The sequence below is a fragment of the Leptopilina heterotoma genome, unplaced genomic scaffold (assembly GCF_015476425.1).
Source record: "Leptopilina heterotoma isolate Lh14 unplaced genomic scaffold, ASM1547642v1 Lhet_152, whole genome shotgun sequence".
Lineage (NCBI taxonomy): Eukaryota > Metazoa > Arthropoda > Insecta > Hymenoptera > Figitidae > Leptopilina > Leptopilina heterotoma.
In genome coordinates this window covers 203,504-224,451 of record NW_025110868.1, presented here as the reverse complement: position 1 = coordinate 224,451, position 20,948 = coordinate 203,504, and the positions used below count along the sequence as shown (strand labels likewise).

Sequence of the window (20,948 nt, the reverse complement as noted above, 5' to 3'; positions counted from 1 at the left end):
GTCGATAGAAAATAATTAAATTTAATAGAATTTAATTTAAAAATATTTTTATGACAATTATGATCTTCTGCTAGTGTTCGGCTGCGGTTACTTTTATTTAATAGGGCTTAAAAATTACAATAAAATTTTCAATCCTTCAAGATGTTGTTTAGCAACATCCCAGCAACAATCTAGGTAGTTAGCAGTCGATAGAAAATAATTAAATTTAATAGAATTTAATTTAAAAATATTTTTATGACAATTATGATCTTCTGCTAATGTTCGGCTGTGGTTATTTTTATTTAAAAGCGCTTAAAAAGTACAATTAAATTTTCTATTCTTTAGTATGTTGTTCAGCAACATTCCAGCAACAATGTAGGTTGTGAGCAGTCCATAAAAAATAATAGAATTAAGTAGAATTAAATTTAAACCTCTTTTTATGACAATTATGATCTTCTGCTAGTGTTCGGCTGTGGTTACTTTTATTTAAAAGCGCTTAAAAATTACAAGTACATTTAAACAAAATATTTTACTCATGTTTATAGCAAAGATAAAAGATGGTGAAATTGAACTATTAAGCTAAAGTTGGATTAAAAAAATCCTTCTTTCGATGTAATTCCCATTAAAGAAGAAATCGAGAAGAATAATTAAATTCCGTGCCGTATATAATTTTTATTAAAAATGGTTTTCTTATTAAAAGTGGTTTTCCCCCTAAAGTGTAAACAATATTTTTCTTATCTATACACAGAGAAAATGAATGAAAGTTGTTTCTTAAAATCAACAAGACAAGTTGTTATCATTATACTTGAGCCATATGTGAAAAAACACGTCTTTTTATTATTTGAGAAAAGTCACGAGTCAAAAACTTCTTCTAAAATTTAACAATATTCATATATTTCTAGATTTTCATAAATTCGAAATTAGAGTTTACATTGTCAAGAATTTTTATTATTTTTATTCAAATTTTAGTGCGATTTAACTTACTATTTATATTATTAAGTTAACAACTTGCAAAAAATGATAATTTTTCCAATTTTTTCTTAAAAATAAGGAAAAAAGGGTAGAAAATTTTTGATATTTAGATGTGTTAGGGGATTCTATTAATTTAAGGGAACAAAAAGGGGGATTAGGTAAAAAAGTAGAAGTAACTGTGATCCCTAAAAGTTCTACATAGGAAATTTTCAAAAAAAAAAATTTTTTTTCAAAAGAAATCAAGTTACCACTTTGTGGAGAATCTTAAGAAAACTTAGAACTTCTCAATGCGCCATAATTTATATTAAATATAAATTATCCCTTTCATAAAATTCAAACAAGTGTTAATTATGAATTATGGAAAATTTTTATTCGTTTAAAAGATATATGTTAACTGCGTAGAATAAAAGTGAAATATTTGTTTTTTTATTCTCTTGAAATTACAGAAGTGATGTCATTGTTGATTTTCCGTTAAGAATTACTCAGTGTTTATAATTTAATATAACAAATTTTACACAAAATAATTAATTTTGTTTGTTCAGTTGAGGATGACTAATGAAGATTCCTTTTTTTTTGGAGAATTTTATTTTTTTCGTAATTGGATTATTTTGATTCTATGTATAAAATATGTGATTTGATAGAGTATTTCCTGTAATAATAAAATACAAAGGGTTTCCTGTTTATTTTATATACAATAACAGTGTCAATTATCTAACGGCATTATTACTCATGTATAAAAAATTCTTATATATTACTAAGTTAGTGATAGTTTCTAATAGAAACATTTTAATAAAAATGTTTTTATTAGAAAACTCACTAAATTAGAATTTTTATAATAATTTTTTTTTTTTTACTAGTTTCGTTAGTTTTGTAGCAAAAACACAGTTTTTCCAAGAATATCAAATTGAGACCAAAAATTGTTGCAGTGCAACAATTTTGATATATTTTTTGTTTCAATTTGATATCCTTAGAAAAACTGTAAATTCATTAAAGTCAAATATAAATAAATAATTTTTTACGATTTTATGATTTTACGAAATGAACAAATGATAAACGAAATTTGTTTTCGATAGTAAATTGTGTATTCGCTAATATTTTTCGTTGAACACTGAAGCTATATGCATTCATTAGTTTCTAGCCCCAACATAATTAGCAGTTTACATCAATAAATTGTCATTTTGTTAATTCCCTTAAAAGGGGATTTTGCAATATTATCTCACTTACTCGGGATTTTTTTCCACAAAAAAGGATTTTGTGCTCGTATTCCTATGTACAACATTTGATCAATTATCAATCATTAAAATTAAAAATTAAAGTAAAGCCAAATTAAAGTAGAACATTAACATAGAAAACGTACATTTAGATTATTTTTCCAATACAGGAAATTCAGGGAAAAGTTAGGGATTTCTATTAAGAGTAATGAAAAAAATTGAATTTTAAGAATTCTTAAGAAAATTCTAAATTTTTAGTGTCCTTCTTGTTTTCTTCATAAACTGTGAAATTACGACGAATTCTAATACAAAAACAATAAAAATTTGTTTCTCTTTCTAACCAGAATGAATTTTTTAATATTATTTAATTATTTACAAAGTTTTAACACAATTATCTTGATAAATACAAAATTCTTCACAAAAATTCAATTTTTTTTCTAGGAATTTTAATGAAATTCTTTGCAAAATTCAATTATTTTAAAAAATTTTAATAAAATTCTATGTAAAATTCAATTATTTGCAGAAATTGTAATAAATTTTTTTTGCAAAATTCAATTATTTTCATAAATAACAATATTCGTCACAAGAATTCGATTATTTTCAAAAGTAATAAAATTCTTCAAAGAAATTCAATTATTTTTTAAAATTTTAATGAATATATCGTCAAGAATTCAATTATCTTTATAAATAGCAAAATTTTTCGCCAAAAATTCAATTATTTTCAAAAATTTAAATAAAAAATTCTTTGCAAAATTTCAATTATTTTCAAAAGTTTTTTGCAATTTAATGATTTTTAAAATATTTACTATTTTCATAAAATTTAACAAAAAATTTTATTATTGAAATAAATTTTTGATACAATTCTACGAAAATATACAATTATTTTCATAAATAATAAAATTTCATTTACGAATTCAATTATTTTCATCGCAGAATTTCAAATATTTTTTATACAATTTTTAATGAATTCCTTGAAAAATTCAATTATTCTTAAAAATTTTATTAAGACTCGATGAAAGAATTGAATTTTAAGAAACATTCAATTATTTAATAAAATAATAAAATTCGTTGGAATAATTCAATTATTTTCATATATAACTTTTAAATCGTGACAGGAAATCAATTATTATTTTCAAATTTTTTTTAGTAATTCTGCAAAAGAATTTAATTATCTTGATAAACAACAAAATTCTCCTCATAAAATCAATTATTTTAAGGAATTTTAATGAAATTCTTTTCCGAAATTCAATTATTTTGGTAAATATAAAAATTCATCACAAGAATTCAATTCTTTTGAAAAGTAATAAAATACTTTTCAGAAATTAAATTATTTTCAAATTTTTTAAAAAATTCTCTTCAAGAATTAAATTATTTTTATAAATAGGTAGCGAAATTCTTCTCAAGAATTAAATTGTCAAAAATTTTAATATAATTCTTGGCAAAATTTCAATTATTTAAACAAAATTTAATAAAATTCTTCGCATGAATTCAATTATTTTCAGAAATTATTATTTAAATTCTCCTCAAGAATTCAATTATTTAAAAAAATTTTAATAAAATTCTTTAAAAATTTTTCAATTATTTTCAAAAATTGCTATAAAATTGTTTAATATAATAAATTTAAGTGAAATTTCAATTAAATTCCTATAAAGAAATTTATTATTTTCAAAAGTTGTTACTAAAATTATTCGTAAAAATTAAATTTTAAGAAACATTCAATTATTGAATAAATTATTTAATTTTGTATATAAATAATTGAATTTTCGTAGAATTTGCTAATAAAAATTTATTTAAAAATTAATTTCTATTAAAATTTTAAATAATAATTTAATATTAAAAGCACTATAGCCAGAATTTTTAGAAATAATTGAATTTTAAAAATGTTTCAAATTAAAATCTTTGTAAATCTAAATTTTTCATACTTTTAACTAATAATTGATTTAAAGAAGAATTTTAGTTAGAAATTCTGAAAAATAATAATTGAATTTAAATGATAAAAATAATTTTCAAGCAGTTACAGTAGTAGAACATATTTTTTTGGGTGTTTTTATAATTTTTAGAGTGAATCAGAATATTCTTTAGGGTCAGGGACAAAAAAACAAAATTCTGTCTCTGGAAATCAGGGAAAAGTAAGGAAAAAAACAAAGTTAAATTTTTGTGACAACCCTGCAATAGTTCTGTATTATTTCTTGAGGGATTTAATATAAACCAATATTATTAAAGTCAGTAAATAATAAACATAATTTCAGTCAAAATTCGATATAAAATTAATTACTAATTACTAAACAAATAATAAAATAATGATACAAGAAAAAATTGTTATTCTGTTGTCGTACATTAATTTTTCTATAATTATTTAAAGTGCATGAAATTATTTTATGCTTAATTACTTGTTAGGTTTCATATACTTATTGCATAAATTTTTTTTTCTCTTTTTTTTGTATCGTATATAACGATGAATTTATTAATTGTTGATTATGATGAAAAAAAAATGGAACTAAAGAGTATTATATCGGAGAATGAAGAGAAAATATTATAGATATATTTGAAATTAAATATTCCCATTGATTCTGTTGCATTTCTATATATCCCATTGTATTTCATTATTACCATTATTAAATTTTGTCAGAGGATATTTTAATTTGCTCTTTTGATGTGTATACACGCTAAAGCCACTAGAGTCATATAAAATTCCTCCTCATTTTACTCGTGGGAAATGTGTATGTGCAGTTTTATAAAATAAAATTCTCATGAAATATTAGTTTACGATTAATGATAGTCAAATTTTTTTTCATTTCGGTGATTCATGTATATTATAAATAATATATATATATATATACATGAATCACCGAAATGAAAAATTCAGTATATGAAAAATTAGATTGGAAAATTTTGTTATCTGTTTTTTAAAAAAATGATTTTTTTTATAACAAGTTCTGATTTCTGAAGAAAAAAATTTTCTAACAAGTTTTGATTTCTAAAATTTATTTTATAATTTCTAACAAGTTTCGATTAATTAATAATAATAAATAATAATAATAATTAATAATTAATAATTAATTATTTTTAGAAATAATTTTTTTCAATTTGTATAATTCTTAACTTTTTTTAAAAATACAATTATTTTTAATTATTTTTTTTTTTTATTTAATTATTTTTATTATTTTATTTATAATTATTTCTATAATTACTTTATAATTATTTAATGTTTAATTATTATAAAAAATCTCGAACGTTAAAGATTAACCATAAAATTACAATATATTAATTATATTAATATAATAAGGTTAATATTGATTCTTTATGATAAAAATTAATTTGAAAAACTTTAAATATTCTGCATCTCAATTATTCGAGTGGAAAATTTATTATTGTTGAGAAGACTTTAAAAATTTTTTAAATAGCATTGTAAATAGTAGTTTGAAAATATTAATAGCAAATCGTAAAAAAGTGGATACCTCATAAATTTTCTTTCGCAAAGAAATGAACCGACGCAAAAAGTTTTTTTTATTTCACATTCTGTAATGATTCATTTGTTATTTTACAAGTTGGACGAAACTATAATCAGATAAAATACTCAATTTTTTTTTCTCTTATTAATATTATTTTCTTTTATTTTTACTTTTATTGTTTACATTTTTATTATTAATTTTTATTATAAATTATTATTTATTTTTATTATAAATTTTTATTATTTATTTTCATTATTAATTTTTAATATTTATTTTTTATTATTTACTTTTATTATTAATTTTTATTATTAATTTTTATTATTTATTTTTATTATTAATTTTTATTATTTATTTTTAATAATTTTTTTTGTATTTTTATTAATTACATTTTGATTTTGAAACTGATTCTATACCCTGCGTGAAATAAATAATAATCGATGGTTTTGTTAAACCATGTAGAATAAAAGGTGTAAAAAATAAAAAGAAAAAAGCTTTTTTTCTGAAAATTAAAGAGCTATTCTTCTGATAATATTTATTTCTATCGATATAATAGATTACAAAAGGCGAAAGTTTACAAATTTTTTCATAATGTACAAGAAATTTACGGTCTGCATTAGTTTAGAGATCGCATGTCAGTATAAATTTTTTTTTATATATAAATAACAGTTATGAACTATTTGATAAAAATATATTTTACAATTTGCGAACAATGTTAATAACTAAATTTTAACATAAACATTTCTATAACAAATAAATTTACTTTATTCATTGTAAAAAAACATTAAACAATTTTTTAAATTGTTAAAAAATTTAAATTGATAAAAAATCAGTTTTTTTTTAATTATACCAAAATTTTTTTAAGAAATTCAATTATTTTCGAAAAATAACATTAAAATATTTTTAACAACTAATTCTTAGAATTCTTTTATCGTAAGTTTTTAAGATTCAATTATTTATCTTCGAACAGTGGAAATAAAAATTAATAAAAATTTACTTTTTTAGACTAAAATTCTTTTGATTATTTCGAAGAAATCATTGTCATATTTACAATTAGAATTCATCAAAACTTTTATTTTTATTTATATTTTTCAAAAATTTAATTATTTTCAAAAGATTTTGTCAAATTTTACTTTAAACTTTTCAAAAATTTTAAAACATTTTTAATTTAAATTAAAAATATAAAAATATTATAATTATAAATATTTTAGTGCAAAATCCACTTAATAATTTATATTTAATTGATCCATATTTTTATGAACTAAAATAGAAAAACATTTGTAATAATTATCATTACAGTAATTACGAGACGAAATGGAAAATCACATTAAATTTAAATTTTTTTTTTTTTTGCTAAATTGTTAATAAGCCTTTTGTCTTAATAGTTAATACGATATGTTGAAAAGTTATGAAACATATATTATGCATTTGTAATTAGCACTGTTATCAATAATAAATTCGAAAACGAATAAGAAGTGCGATAATAATTAATTCCAGGATTTCTTTATTCTTCAACCAACTTAATTATTCATCATTTGATTTATTGGATTTAGTGTAAAGAAAAAAAAAATATGTAATAATCAATATTTTGTAATATCTCTGAATATCGGGATAAATTTTAACATTTATGATAATATTACTTTATGAAAATTTTATTAACCATGAAATTTTTATTAAAAAAATAATTCTACTAAATTTAAAAAAAAATTATACTTCTAAATTTTTTTTACTAAAACAGAGCTTGAATTGAATTTAGAAATAAAATATAGTATCAAAAGTGTCATAAAATTATCGTTATAATTGCAAATAGTCAGAGATTATTAAAAAAAAAATTAGTATGTTTTTTCGTAAATAAAAAGCGTTATCATTGTGCACTAAAAACACTAAATTCTTACAAAAAGTTTATTTAATTATAAAAAATGTTTTGGGAGATAAAATGGTGGTTTGATTTCTCCACCTGAGAACGCCAAGGTCTCCACCAGATGGCGGAAGAAATTCCAAGAAATAAATTAATTCCAAGAATTAAACTGCCACTTAGCGGTGACCTTGGCGTTCGCAGGTGGAGAGTAGCGTCTCCATATTGAATCTCAAGATGTTCGTCAATATTCCTAATTCTACAATTATTTATAATCAAATTTAAAGAGTTTGGCATCTAATATTGCATTTCAATTTTTAATTTCCTTTAATTCGCATAAGTTGATGAAACTTGGCAGAAATTTTTTATTTTTAATATAAATTGTTCATGTGGAAATCAGAAATTTTATTGAATTGATTTTTTTTTTGCTATTTTCTGTCTTACAAGAGCACCTTATAAAAATTAAAATTGACCTACTACTACAATAAATTTTTATATTCTAATCAATTAAAAAAGAGTATCGATTTATAAATTTAAACTCCGGTTTTTTTTCTGTTAGACTGAAAAATATAATTTTAATTTTCATCCATCTACTCAATTTATACATAGCTTTCGTTTTAATTCAAATTATAAATTATTCACTCGTAAGGTAAAATCGAACATTAAGTATTTAAAAAAAATTTTTTTTGGTCTAGCCAACATAGATTTAAAATTATTTTCGTTTTAAATAAAATATACTATTAAAAAATATTTTTAAATGTTCTTTGTCTAGAAATATTGAAATTTTTATCAACCTTTTTTTAATGTAGTTATATAATAGAAGCAAATTATTTTTAAAAATTCATTTAAAATTCCATTTTTCTATATTTATTTTATTTAAACATTTGTAGACATTTTGAATTGTTTGAAGCAAAATTGGCTTTTAAATATGAAACATGAAACCTTATAAAAAGATATTAGAAAAAGGAAGAAAGTTCCATTAGCGTTAAATTTCATGATCGTTTAGTGTCACTTGTCAGAGAATTTCAACCTTGTAAAAATCAAAGTTTGTTCTTTTTTATAATTTCCACTTTTCGATAATGTTGCAACACAAAGATTTTAGTCTAAAAGTTTGTGACAGTTTTGGTCAAGCGTTTTTTATAAGGCATATAATTGCGCGTTTCTTCTTACCCATTTCTAAAATCCTCCCCTCCAAAATTAGTCGAAAAACAAAAATTGTACAGGGTTGCCACAAAAAATTTATTTTCTTTTTCACTGATTAAAAAAAAATGTTCTATTACATTTATTTACGAATTTCTTTAATTGTAAAATTATTCGAAAACATCAATAACTTCCATTCTAAATAAATATTTCATCATTATTATTTTTCCATGGGAATTAAGATATTCAAAAAATTCAAATTTAAACCTTTTGAAATTCAATAACTTTTAAGAATAATAATATAAAACATGAAAATATAGATATCTTCATGTTTTATAATAATTTAAACATTCATAAAATTTTTCAAAAGAAAATTAAATTATTTACAAAAATTTTAATAAAATCCTTCTCAAGATTGAATTATATTTGTAAGTAATACAATTTTTCACAACAATTCAATTATTTAAAAAAGTAATAAAATTCGTTGTAAGAATTAAATTATTATCAAAAACAATAAAATTTTTCCTAGAATTTAAAATATTTTTAATACAATTTTTAAATGAATTCCTCGAAAAATGTAATTATTTTTAAACATTTTTTGCAAGAATTCCATTACATTTCACAAATAATGAAATTTTTCGTTGAAATTCAAATATTTTCAAAATCTACTATTTTGATAAAATTTATCAAAAGAATTCAATTATTTAAAAAAATTTTAATAAAATTGGTTACGAGAATTCAATTATTTTCATAAATAACAATATTCTTCGCACGATTTCAATTATTTAAAAAAAATGTAATAAAATTCGTTGCAGGAATTCAATTATTTTTATTGATATTCTTCACAAGATTTCAATTATTTAAAACAAAATGTAATAAAAATTCGTTGCAGGACTTTAATTATTTTCCTAAATAATAAAATTCTTCACAGGATTTCAATTATTTTTAATACAATTTAAAGTAAATTCTTCGAAAAATGTAATTAATTTCAATTATTAAAATTCTGACTAAACAAATAAATGAACAATTATTGTCAATTATTGTTAATAATTTTTGCAAAAGTTTCTAGAAAATTATCAAATCCATTTGTTTACAATTCAATTTTACGAAATTTTAATTATTCGGAAATTTTTCAATTATTAAATATTTAGAAAATAAAATCTTGAAATAATCTCAAAAAAAAAATTCAATTAAACTTTTTCAAAATAGAATTATTTCCAAAAATTCACAACTACAATGCTTTTAATATTCAATTATTATTTAAAATTTTAACTGAAATTCATTTTAAAATCGATTTTTATTAGAAAATTCTACGAGAATTCAATTATTTAAATACAAAAATGAAAAAATTATTGAATAAATGAATGTTTCTTAAAATTAAATTCTCATAAAGAAATTCTCAAAATTAATTACATTTTTCGAGGAATTCGGTTGAAATTATATTAAAAATAATTGCAATTCTATATACGATGAGTTTTATTAATCATGAAAATAATTGAATTTCTAGGATGAATTTTATTATTCGTGAAAATAATTAAAATTTTGCCAAGAATTTTATTATAATTTTTCAAAAGTAATTTTGAATTTTGGAGAAGGGTTTTATTATTTATAGAGATAATTGAAATTTTTACTAAAATTTTTGAAAATAAAATTGAATTTTAAAGAAGAATTTTAATATTTTTAAAAATAATTGAAATATTGACGAGAATTTAAGAAAATTTTTGAAAATAACTGAAATTTTGAAGAGAATTTTTAAAAAATTTTGAAAATAATTAAAATATTGACAAGAATTTTTTTGAATTTTTTCTTAAATAATGGAATTCTTTTGGAAAATTTTTATTTAAATATAAGATATTAAAAATCTTTGAATTGAAGGAAGCTTTTAAAAATAATTGAAATTTTACCAAGAATTTTATTAAAATCTTTGAAAAAATTGAATTTCGGAAAAAAGTTTTATTATTTATAAAGACAATTGAAATTTTGGCAAGAATTATTTTTAAATTCTTGAGAAAAATTGAATTTCAGAGAACAATTTTATTATTTATAAAAATAATTGAAATTTTGAGAGAATTTTTTTAAATTTTGGAAAATAATTGCAGTTTTTACAAGAATTTTAAAAAAACTTTTGAAAATAACTGGAATTTTGACGAGAATTTAAAAAAAATTTTGAAAATAATTGAAATATCGACAAGAATTTTATTTAAATTCTTTTTAAATAATTGAATTCTTTTGCAAAAATTTTATTAAAATAGTAGATATTGAAAATCATTGAATTGAAGAAAGTTTTTAAGATTAATTGAAATTTTGCCAAGAATTTTATTAAAATTTATGAAAATAATTGAATTTCGGAGAAAAGTTTTATTAATTAATTAATTATAAAGATAATTGAAATTTTGGTAAGAATTGTTTAAAAATTGTTAAAAAAATTAAATTGTTTAAAAAATTTGGAAAATAATTGAATTTCCAAGAAGAATTTTATTATTTATAAAAATAATTGAAATTTTTACTAAAATTAATTAAAATTTTTGAAAATAATTGAAATATTGACAAAAATTTTATTAAAATTCTTTTTAAATAATTGAATTCTTCAGGAAAATTTTTATTAAAATAATAGATATTAAAAATTATTAAATTAAAAGGAAGTTTTTAAAAATAATTGAATTTTTGTCTAGAATGTTATTAAGATTTTTGAAAATAATTGAATTTCGGAGAAAAGTTTTATTATTTATAAAGATAATTGAAATTTTGGCAAGAAATGTTTTAAAATTCTTTGAAAATAATTGAATTTCCAAGAAGAATTTTATTATTTATAAAAATAATTGAAATTTTTGCTAAAATTAATTAAAATTTTTGAAAATAATTGAAATTTTTACTAAAATTAATTAAAATTTTTGAAAATAATTGAAATATTGACAAAAATTTTATTAAAATTCTTTTTATATAATTGAATTCTTTTGGAAAATTTTTATTAAAATAATAGATATTAAACATTATTAAATTAATGGAAGTTTTTAAAAATAATTGAATTTTTGCCTAGAATGTTATTAAAATTTTTGAAAATAATTGAATTTCGGAGAAAAATTTTATTATTTATAAAGATAATTGAAATTTTGGCAAGAAATGTTTTAAAATTCTTTGAAAATAATTGAATTTCCAAGAAGAATTTTATTATTTATAAAAATAATTGAAATTTTTACTAAAATTAATTAAAATTTTTGAAAATAATTGAAATATTGACAAAAATTTTATTAAAATTCTTTTTAAATAATTGAATTCTTGCGGAAAATTTTTATTAAAATAATAGATATTAAAAATTATTAAATTAAAAGGAAGTTTTTAAAAATAATTGAATTTTTGCCTAGAATGTTATTAAAATTTTTGAAAATAATTGAATTTCGGAGAAAAATTTTATTATTTATAAAGATAATTGAAATTTTGGCAAGAAATGTTTTAAAATTCTTTGAAAATAATTGAATTTCCAAGAAGAATTTTATTATTTATAAAAATAATTGAAATTTTTACTAAAATTAATTAAAATTTTTGAAAATAATTGAAATATTGACAAAAATTTTATTAAAATTCTTTTTAAATAATTGAATTCTTGCGGAAAATTTTTATTAAAATAATAGATATTAAAAATTATTAAATTAAAAGGAAGTTTTTAAAAATAATTGAATTTTTGTCTAGAATGTTATTAAGATTTTTGAAAATAATTGAATTTCGGAGAAAAATTTTATTATTTATAAAGATAATTGAAATTTTGGCAAGAAATGTTTTAAAATTCTTTGAAAATAATTGAATTTCCAAGAAGAATTTTATTATTTATAAAAATAATTGAAATTTTTGCTAAAATTAATTAAAATTTTTGAAAATAATTGAAATTTTTACTAAAATTAATTAAAATTTTTGAAAATAATTGAAATATTGACAAAAATTTTATTAAAATTCTTTTTATATAATTGAATTCTTTTGGAAAATTTTTATTAAAATAATAGATATTAAACATTATTAAATTAATGGAAGTTTTTAAAAATAATTGAATTTTTGCCTAGAATGTTATTAAAATTTTTGAAAATAATTGAATTTCGGAGAAAAATTTTATTATTTATAAAGATAATTGAAATTTTGGCAAGAAATGTTTTAAAATTCTTTGAAAATAATTGAATTTCCAAGAAGAATTTTATTATTTATAAAAATAATTGAAATTTTTACTAAAATTAATTAAAATTTTTGAAAATAATTGAAATATTGACAAAAATTTTATTAAAATTCTTTTTAAATAATTGAATTCTTGCGGAAAATTTTTATTAAAATAATAGATATTAAAAATTATTAAATTAAAAGGAAGTTTTTAAAAATAATTGAATTTTTGTCTAGAATGTTATTAAGATTTTTGAAAATAATTGAATTTCGGAGAAAAGTTTTATTATTTATAAAGATAATTGAAATTTTGGCAAGAAATGTTTTAAAATTCTTTGAAAATAATTGAATTTCCAAGAAGAATTTTATTATTTATAAAAATAATTGAAATTTTTGCTAAAATTAATTAAAATTTTTGAAAATAATTGAAATTTTTACTAAAATTAATTAAAATTTTTGAAAATAATTGAAATATTGACAAAAATTTTATTAAAATTCTTTTTATATAATTGAATTCTTTTGGAAAATTTTTATTAAAATAATAGATATTAAACATTATTAAATTAATGGAAGTTTTTAAAAATAATTGAATTTTTGCCTAGAATGTTATTAAAATTTTTGAAAATAATTGAATTTCGGAGAAAAATTTTATTATTTATAAAGATAATTGAAATTTTGGCAAGAAATGTTTTAAAATTCTTTGAAAATAATTGAATTTCCAAGAAGAATTTTATTATTTATAAAAATAATTGAAATTTTTACTAAAATTAATTAAAATTTTTGAAAATAATTGAAATATTGACAAAAATTTTATTAAAATTCTTTTTAAATAATTGAATTCTTGCGGAAAATTTTTATTAAAATAATAGATATTAAAAATTATTAAATTAAAAGGAAGTTTTTAAAAATAATTGAATTTTTGTCTAGAATGTTATTAAGATTTTTGAAAATAATTGAATTTCGGAGAAAAGTTTTATTATTTATAAAGATAATTGAAATTTTGGCAAGAAATGTTTTAAAATTCTTTGAAAATAATTGAATTTCCAAGAAGAATTTTATTATTTATAAAAATAATTGAAATTTTTGCTAAAATTAATTAAAATTTTTGAAAATAATTGAAATTTTTACTAAAATTAATTAAAATTTTTGAAAATAATTGAAATATTGACAAAAATTTTATTAAAATTCTTTTTATATAATTGAATTCTTTTGGAAAATTTTTATTAAAATAATAGATATTAAACATTATTAAATTAATGGAAGTTTTTAAAAATAATTGAATTTTTGCCTAGAATGTTATTAAAATTTTTGAAAATAATTGAATTTCGGAGAAAAATTTTATTATTTATAAAGATAATTGAAATTTTGGCAAGAAATGTTTTAAAATTCTTTGAAAATAATTGAATTTCCAAGAAGAATTTTATTATTTATAAAAATAATTGAAATTTTTACTAAAATTAATTAAAATTTTTGAAAATAATTGAAATATTGACAAAAATTTTATTAAAATTCTTTTTAAATAATTGAATTCTTGCGGAAAATTTTTATTAAAATAATAGATATTAAAAATTATTAAATTAAAAGGAAGTTTTTAAAAATAATTGAATTTCTGCCAAGAATGTTATTAAAATTTTTGAAAATAATTGAATTTCGGAGAACAATTTTATTATTCATAAAAATAATTGAAATTTTACGAGAATTTTGAAAAATTTTTGAAAATAACTAAGAAAATTTATTTGTTGCCTAAAAGTACATAACTAGAGCTTTACTTAAAAAAATTTGTATTAAAAACTTTTCTTATCATTGAAGTGACGCTTTCGGAAAAAACAAGTCCGTTGACCAGCATTTCGCAAGTATCTCCTAAAATGCAAAAATAAAATTGATTTACATTCAACTGCTTTTTTATTTGGAAAGAATTAAAAATTCTAATCTTCATTTTTAATCATTTTTGTAAAATAAATTTTTAGTAAATTTTTTAAAAAATAAATTTTGCATAAATCGGGTATAATTTTCACCGCTTGGGATAGCAGATAAAGTGAATAGGATTTAGAGTTGTTTTTTTTTGGGGGAAATTTTCTCTTCATCACCTAGTGACCTTATCGTATCGGGCAGAGCCTGGCACTGTTTATAGATTGCGCAAGTGCCGCGTTGCTATAGACAAAGCCTTCAACCTGAGCAGACAAACTAAATCAGGATTAGTTCAACCAGGTGAGCCAGGGCGAAGGGCACTTTATAAAAGAGAGGGAGAAAAAAAAGGGAGGCAAACAAAATGACAATATTTACCTCATCAACAACCAATACAAGTTTAATTTTTCAACATTTCGTTTTCCCTTCATTTCCACTGATGATGAAGAACTCCATTGAGGGTCTCTTGTTTACAAACTTATCATGACCAGTTTTGATTTATCCGAGGATTTATCACGTGGATAACAGGAGAAAAGAGAGATCAAGAAAAATAAGACTCTTTTGTTGTGATAACCGAATCACAGTAAATTGGAATTAGATGGTACAATTCATGGTTTGGACGTTATCTACTTCAGTGGAAATTCTATTTTTATCTTGAGAGAGAGTGAGAGACGCTGAGAGTTCTTTTTTTTAAACTTAAATGCTTTCCAGTAAGGGAAAATTATTTCTGTGAGGATAAATAAAACACTTATTGGCAAAGGTTCCCGACCATTTTACCGAATCCATTTTACCGAATAAAAAATTTACTGAATGACCATTTTACCTCAAGCTCGTTTTCCTGAAATTATACCGAATGCAATTTTTACCGAATTGACAAGATCCTGAAAAAAATAAATGATTGTAATAAATGGACACATTTGTAAGTAAAAATTTATAAAATGTATAAAAGTATTTCAATTTCAGTATATAAATCAGGGTTTAAAAACAAAAAAAATTTCTTTTTAATTGTTTATACAGAGTTTGGGACAAAAAATTAATTTTGTTTTTACCTGACTTTTCCCTGATTTCCAGACTTTTTCCCTGACCAAAAAAAAGTAAGATTTACTCTAAAAATTATTGGATACTCAAAAAACTTTTCTATTACATTTATTTATAAATTTCTTCAAAACTAAAATTATTCGAAAACATAAATAACTTCTTTTTTAAATAAATATTTAATCTACAATGCTCTTAATATTTAAATTATAATTTAAAATTTTAAGTAAAATTCATTATTTAATCAATTTTTATTAGAAAATTTTTCGAGAATTCAATTATTTAAATACAAAAATAAATTATTAAATAATTGAATATTTCTTAAAATTGAATTTTTATGAAGAATTTTATCAAAATTGTTAAAAATAATTGAATTCTTTCGGCGAATTTAAAAAAAAAATTTTAATAATAAATGCAATTTTCTATCATTTCATTTAAAATTATATAAAAAATAATTGAAATTCTGACATAAGTTTTTGTTATTTATAAAAATTAACTGAATTCTTGCAAAGAATTTTATTAAAAATTTTTTTTAATAATTGAATTCCAGAGAAAAATATTATTTATATGAAAATAATTATTTTGTTATTAAGAATTTTATTCAAATTTAAAAAAAAAATAATTGAATTTTTTAGAATATCAATACAAGAAAATAATTGAATTTCCAAAAAGCAATTTATTACTTTTAAAAATAATTGAATTCCCTCGCCTCCGAAGTAATTTTTATCTTTTCATAATTGTTTATTTTTATGTTAGACGGCATTTAAAAAAAACTGGGCAAGTGCGAATTTCACTTGCACTGAAATAGCGGGTTCCGTACACTAATATTTTGATCATTTGGTACAATAGTACATTGCACAACTAGTGGCGAAAGTGTGGAATTTATAAAAATGAAAACAAATATAAAAAATTGAGATAGGAGGTTGGCTTAACTTGATATTATCTAATGTTAAGTTGAAAATAATCATACGATTTTTTCCCGGACACAATTCATTTAAATTCGACAAGCGGTAAATTCAAAACACAGGAATAACCCTATGAGTGCGGTTAAAGTGGTTATTCTACACTTCTAAACCCGAAAACTTTTGTTTGCCCTCGCAACTTTAATTATTTTTCAAAAGGATTAATGGGATTTGTTACGGATAAAAAACGGTAAATTCTTGCGCAAGAAATTCTGCGAAATATATTGATTTAACAGTTTCAAGGGGGTGCCCTGCTAACTTGACATCAAGTTAGCAGGGCACCCTGTATAAAAAAAAATATTTAAACGACAAAATTATTTCTTTCACAATTAATTAGCGATTAATTAACGGCAAATTATAGTATTGTTCATTTTTGAATTTTGTGAAGTTGCACTGCTAACTTGATATACATTAAAAAAAGTAGTAAATAGTAGGTTTTAGTAGACGAGTGCGAAGCCTAAATTAGATTCGGTAAAAATGCATTCGATAAAACGACGTTAGGAAAAAAAATTGTTCGGTAAAATGGATTCGGTAAAATGTACGGTAATCATTGTCGAATCTAGGATAGGAGATAATTTTCCAATTGGCAAACGCACAATTTCTTTCCGAAAAGGAAAATTGGCAACCTTTTGGTAATGGAACCATTACCAATCATTATCATTTTGGTAATTAATTTTTTTTTTGAAGAAGTAAGAAAGTAGTTTTAATTTTTCTAACAACTTACAAGTTTTAATTTTTAATTTTCTTATTGCAAAGTTGTGGATTAAAACAGTGGATTAAAAGAAAAAAAAAATTGAATGGGGGGTACGTGCTCGTGTCGTGGTCGTCAGAACCAGGTGAATTCGGGTTCGATATTGGATCGTGTCATCAGTCAGGCCGGCAATGAGGATCAGTGTCTTCTTTATCGACTCGCTAATTACAAAAAAGGCGGTGAATTAATCGAGTCGTACAATCAAGGCGGGCAACAGGAAGTGGAACGAGTGATGAGGGAGCAATTTGGTATTCTGATGTACGCCGATGGTAAAGGTCAAACGATCAATCGCGCTGAATATCTAAGATGGAAATTCCGAGATCAGGATCAAGTGATCTTGCCAATTGAAGCATCGTTATCAAGATTTGATCCCCTCTCACAATGGAGTGACCACGAGGCCTGCTGGCAAATGCAATACAGAGGGTCATTGGGTGAGAGTCTGCTTCATGTCTTGATCATCTGCGATTCGAGAGTGCATACTAGAATAGCTCGTACTTTACTAAAGTGCTTCCCCCGTTTGGCTATTGATGTTGTCGAGGGAGAGGAATATCTTGGCGCCAGTGCACTTCATCTTGCGATTGCGTACAATAATAATGAATTGGTACAAGATTTGGTGGAGGCTGGGGCAATTGTAAATCAGAGAGCAACGGGCAGCTTCTTCTTGCCCAGGGATCAGCAGAGACATCGACCTGCCAAGAACACCGATTACGAGGGTCTGGCTTATTTGGGGGAATATCCATTGGCATGGGCTGCATGCTGTGCTAATGAGAGTGCTTATAATCTCCTATTGGATTCGGGAGCCGATCCTGATGAACAGGACTCCTTTGGAAATATGATATTGCACATGGTTGTCGTCTGTGATAAGCTGGTAAGATTTCCCGATCATTGTTTATCGCTTTGTCTATTGATTATTCTCATTATTGGGGATTTAGAAATACTTATCGGCAAATGCTTCCTTCCGTTGATTATCAAGGTTATCGCACAGTTTAGGGGAACAGTGTGTAATCTTATCTTTAAGGAACAGAAAAATTCTAAAACTTATTTAACCAGATAGCGGGTTAACAAAAATTCTAAAAGAGTTTCGAGTGCAATGAACCACTTTGAGCTGCTAAGAAATGTTTAAAAATTGCCTTAGGTGCTATTCGCATTACAAACTCGTAATATTTATTTTCCACAACTTTAGACATAGTGAAATCTTAATAGTTCTTAAGATTATCAACTTTTGACAGTTTTACCTTTCTTGAGATGCTAAAATGAAGTTTTTTAAATTTTTGTTTCCCTGATTTCCAGACAAAAATTTAGACTTTTTCCCTGACCCTCAAAAATATTCTGATTCACTCTCAAAATTATTAGGTAATTAAAAAAAAATGTTCCATTACATTTGAGGCTCGGGATCTTAAAAGGGCACTTTTACCATTTAAAATCAATGCTAAATGTGCCCTTTTAAGATCCGGAGCCTCATTTATATACATACTAATTTCTTCAAAAATAAAATTGTTCGAAATTCGAAATTTCGAAAAACTTTAAATACAAACCTTTTAAAATTCAATAATTCAATAATTCTGAGTCTTCGACTCGGAATTCGGTTCAATTATTATTTTCTAGAATTTTTAACTAAAATTCTTCTTTAAATCAAATATTATTTTAAATAATTTTCAAAAAAATTCTTTTGAGAATTTTCAAATACAAACATAGATAATTTATTAAATAATTCAATGTTTCTTGAAATTGAATTCTTATAATTAATTTTATCAACAAATTTTTAAATAATTCAATTCTTTCGACAAATTTTAATATCATTTTTAAGAATAATTACATTTTTCGAGGAAATCGATTTAAATTATATTACAGATAATTAAAATCCTGCAACGAGTTTTATTATTTATGAAAATAATTGAATTATTGCGAAAAATTTTATAAAAAAGTTTTAAACATCTGACTTTTTTGGAAAACATTTATGCAAATTTTATTTTAAATAATTGAATTCCTGTGTAACTTTTATTATTTTTTGGAAAATAATTGAATGTTTGTGTAGAATATTATCAAAATTTCTGTTTAATAATTTTATTATTTTGGAAAATTTTATTCAAATAGTAGAATATTGGAAATATTGAAATATTTATTTTTGAAAATAATTGAAATTTTGACAAGAATTCTAATCAAATTTTTCAAAATAATTAAATTTTGTCGAACAATTTTGCTATTCATTTATAAAAATAATTGAAATGTTGACGACAATTTTTTTTTTAGATTTATTCAAAATAATTGAATTTCTGCGAAGAATTTTAGTAATTTTGAAAATAATTGAATTCTTGTGATGAATATTTTTATGTATGAATATTATTCAATTTCGGAGAAGAGTTTTATTATTTATACAGGAAATTAAAATTTTGGCAAGAATTATTTAAAATTTTTTGAAAATAATTGAATTTCAGAGAAGAAATTTGTTATTTATTGATAATTGAAATTTTCAACAGAATTTTTAAACATTTTTGAAAATAATTGAAATTTTGCAAAGTATTTTGCTTTTCCTTTATAAATATAATTGAACTATTGACGAAATTTTTTTTTTGATCTTTTGAAAATAATTGAATTTCTGCGAGGAATTTTATTAATTTTGAAAATAATTGAATTCTTGAATTGATGAATATTGTTTATTTATAAAAACAATTGAATTTTACAATGAATTTTATTATAATACCTGAAAATAATTGAATGTCAGAGAAGACATTTGTTATTTATTGATAATTGAAATTTTTAAACATTTTTGTAAATAATTGAAATTTTGCAAAGAATTTTATTAAAATTTTTGAAAATAATTGAATTTCGTCGAAGAAATTTGCTTCTCCTTTATAAATATAGGCTCGGTGAAACTAGCGACCCGCCGGCCGCCAGCCATCAGAAAAATCCAAAGGAGCCGACACACATAGTAGCGCGGTGGCCCTATACGGTTTAATCAACGCAAAAACAACGTACGCTAGCTATTACAGTTTATAGAAAAAATTGCAATAGTCACATTTTAAACAGCAATAATCTCCCTTTAATTTGTGACCAAGAAATAAAAATTTAGTCGAAAATTGTTCGAGTTATGAATTTTTTTTGAACTTTTTTTTCCATTTTCGTTTTTCTGATGCGGGCGGGTGGGGACGCTGGCTATCAAAAAATTTTTAATCATATTCCTATTGGTCCAATGACAAGAAGCATTAATCCCTCTTTAATTTGCGACCAAGAAACAAGAATTTGGTCGAAAATTGTTCGAGTTATGAATTTTTTTTGACATATTTCGATATTTTCGTTTTTCTGATGCGGGCGGGTGGGGACGCTGGCTATCAAAAAATTTTTAATCATATTCCTATTGGTCCAATGACAAGAAGCTTTAATCCCTCTTTAATTTGCGACCAAGAAACAAGAATTTGGTCGAAAATTGTTCTAGTTATGAATTTTTTTTGAACTTTTTTTTCCATTTTCGTTTTTCTGATACGGGCGGGTGGGGACGCTGGCTATCAAAAAATTTTTAATCATATTCCTATTGGTCCAATGACAAGAAGC

At 21.4% G+C, this 20,948-nt stretch overlaps 1 protein-coding gene across 4 annotated transcripts in view; it reads left to right on the top strand.

Moving 5' to 3' along the window:
- The first annotated feature begins 15,118 nt into the window (after positions 1 to 15,118).
- LOC122498536 overlaps positions 15,119 to 20,948 on the top strand; it is a 90,527-nt gene continuing 84,697 nt past the window's right edge. For 3 of the 4 annotated variants that reach the window (XM_043606309.1, XM_043606308.1, XM_043606310.1), the window contains exon 1: positions 17,431 to 18,267. In XM_043606309.1, the coding sequence (XP_043462244.1) occupies positions 17,446 to 18,267 (822 nt within the window). In that variant the 5' untranslated portion in view covers positions 17,431 to 17,445. Of the gene's footprint in view, positions 15,253 to 17,404; positions 18,268 to 20,948 lie in introns of those variants that run through there. The other variant, XM_043606307.1, reaches the window with a different exon arrangement.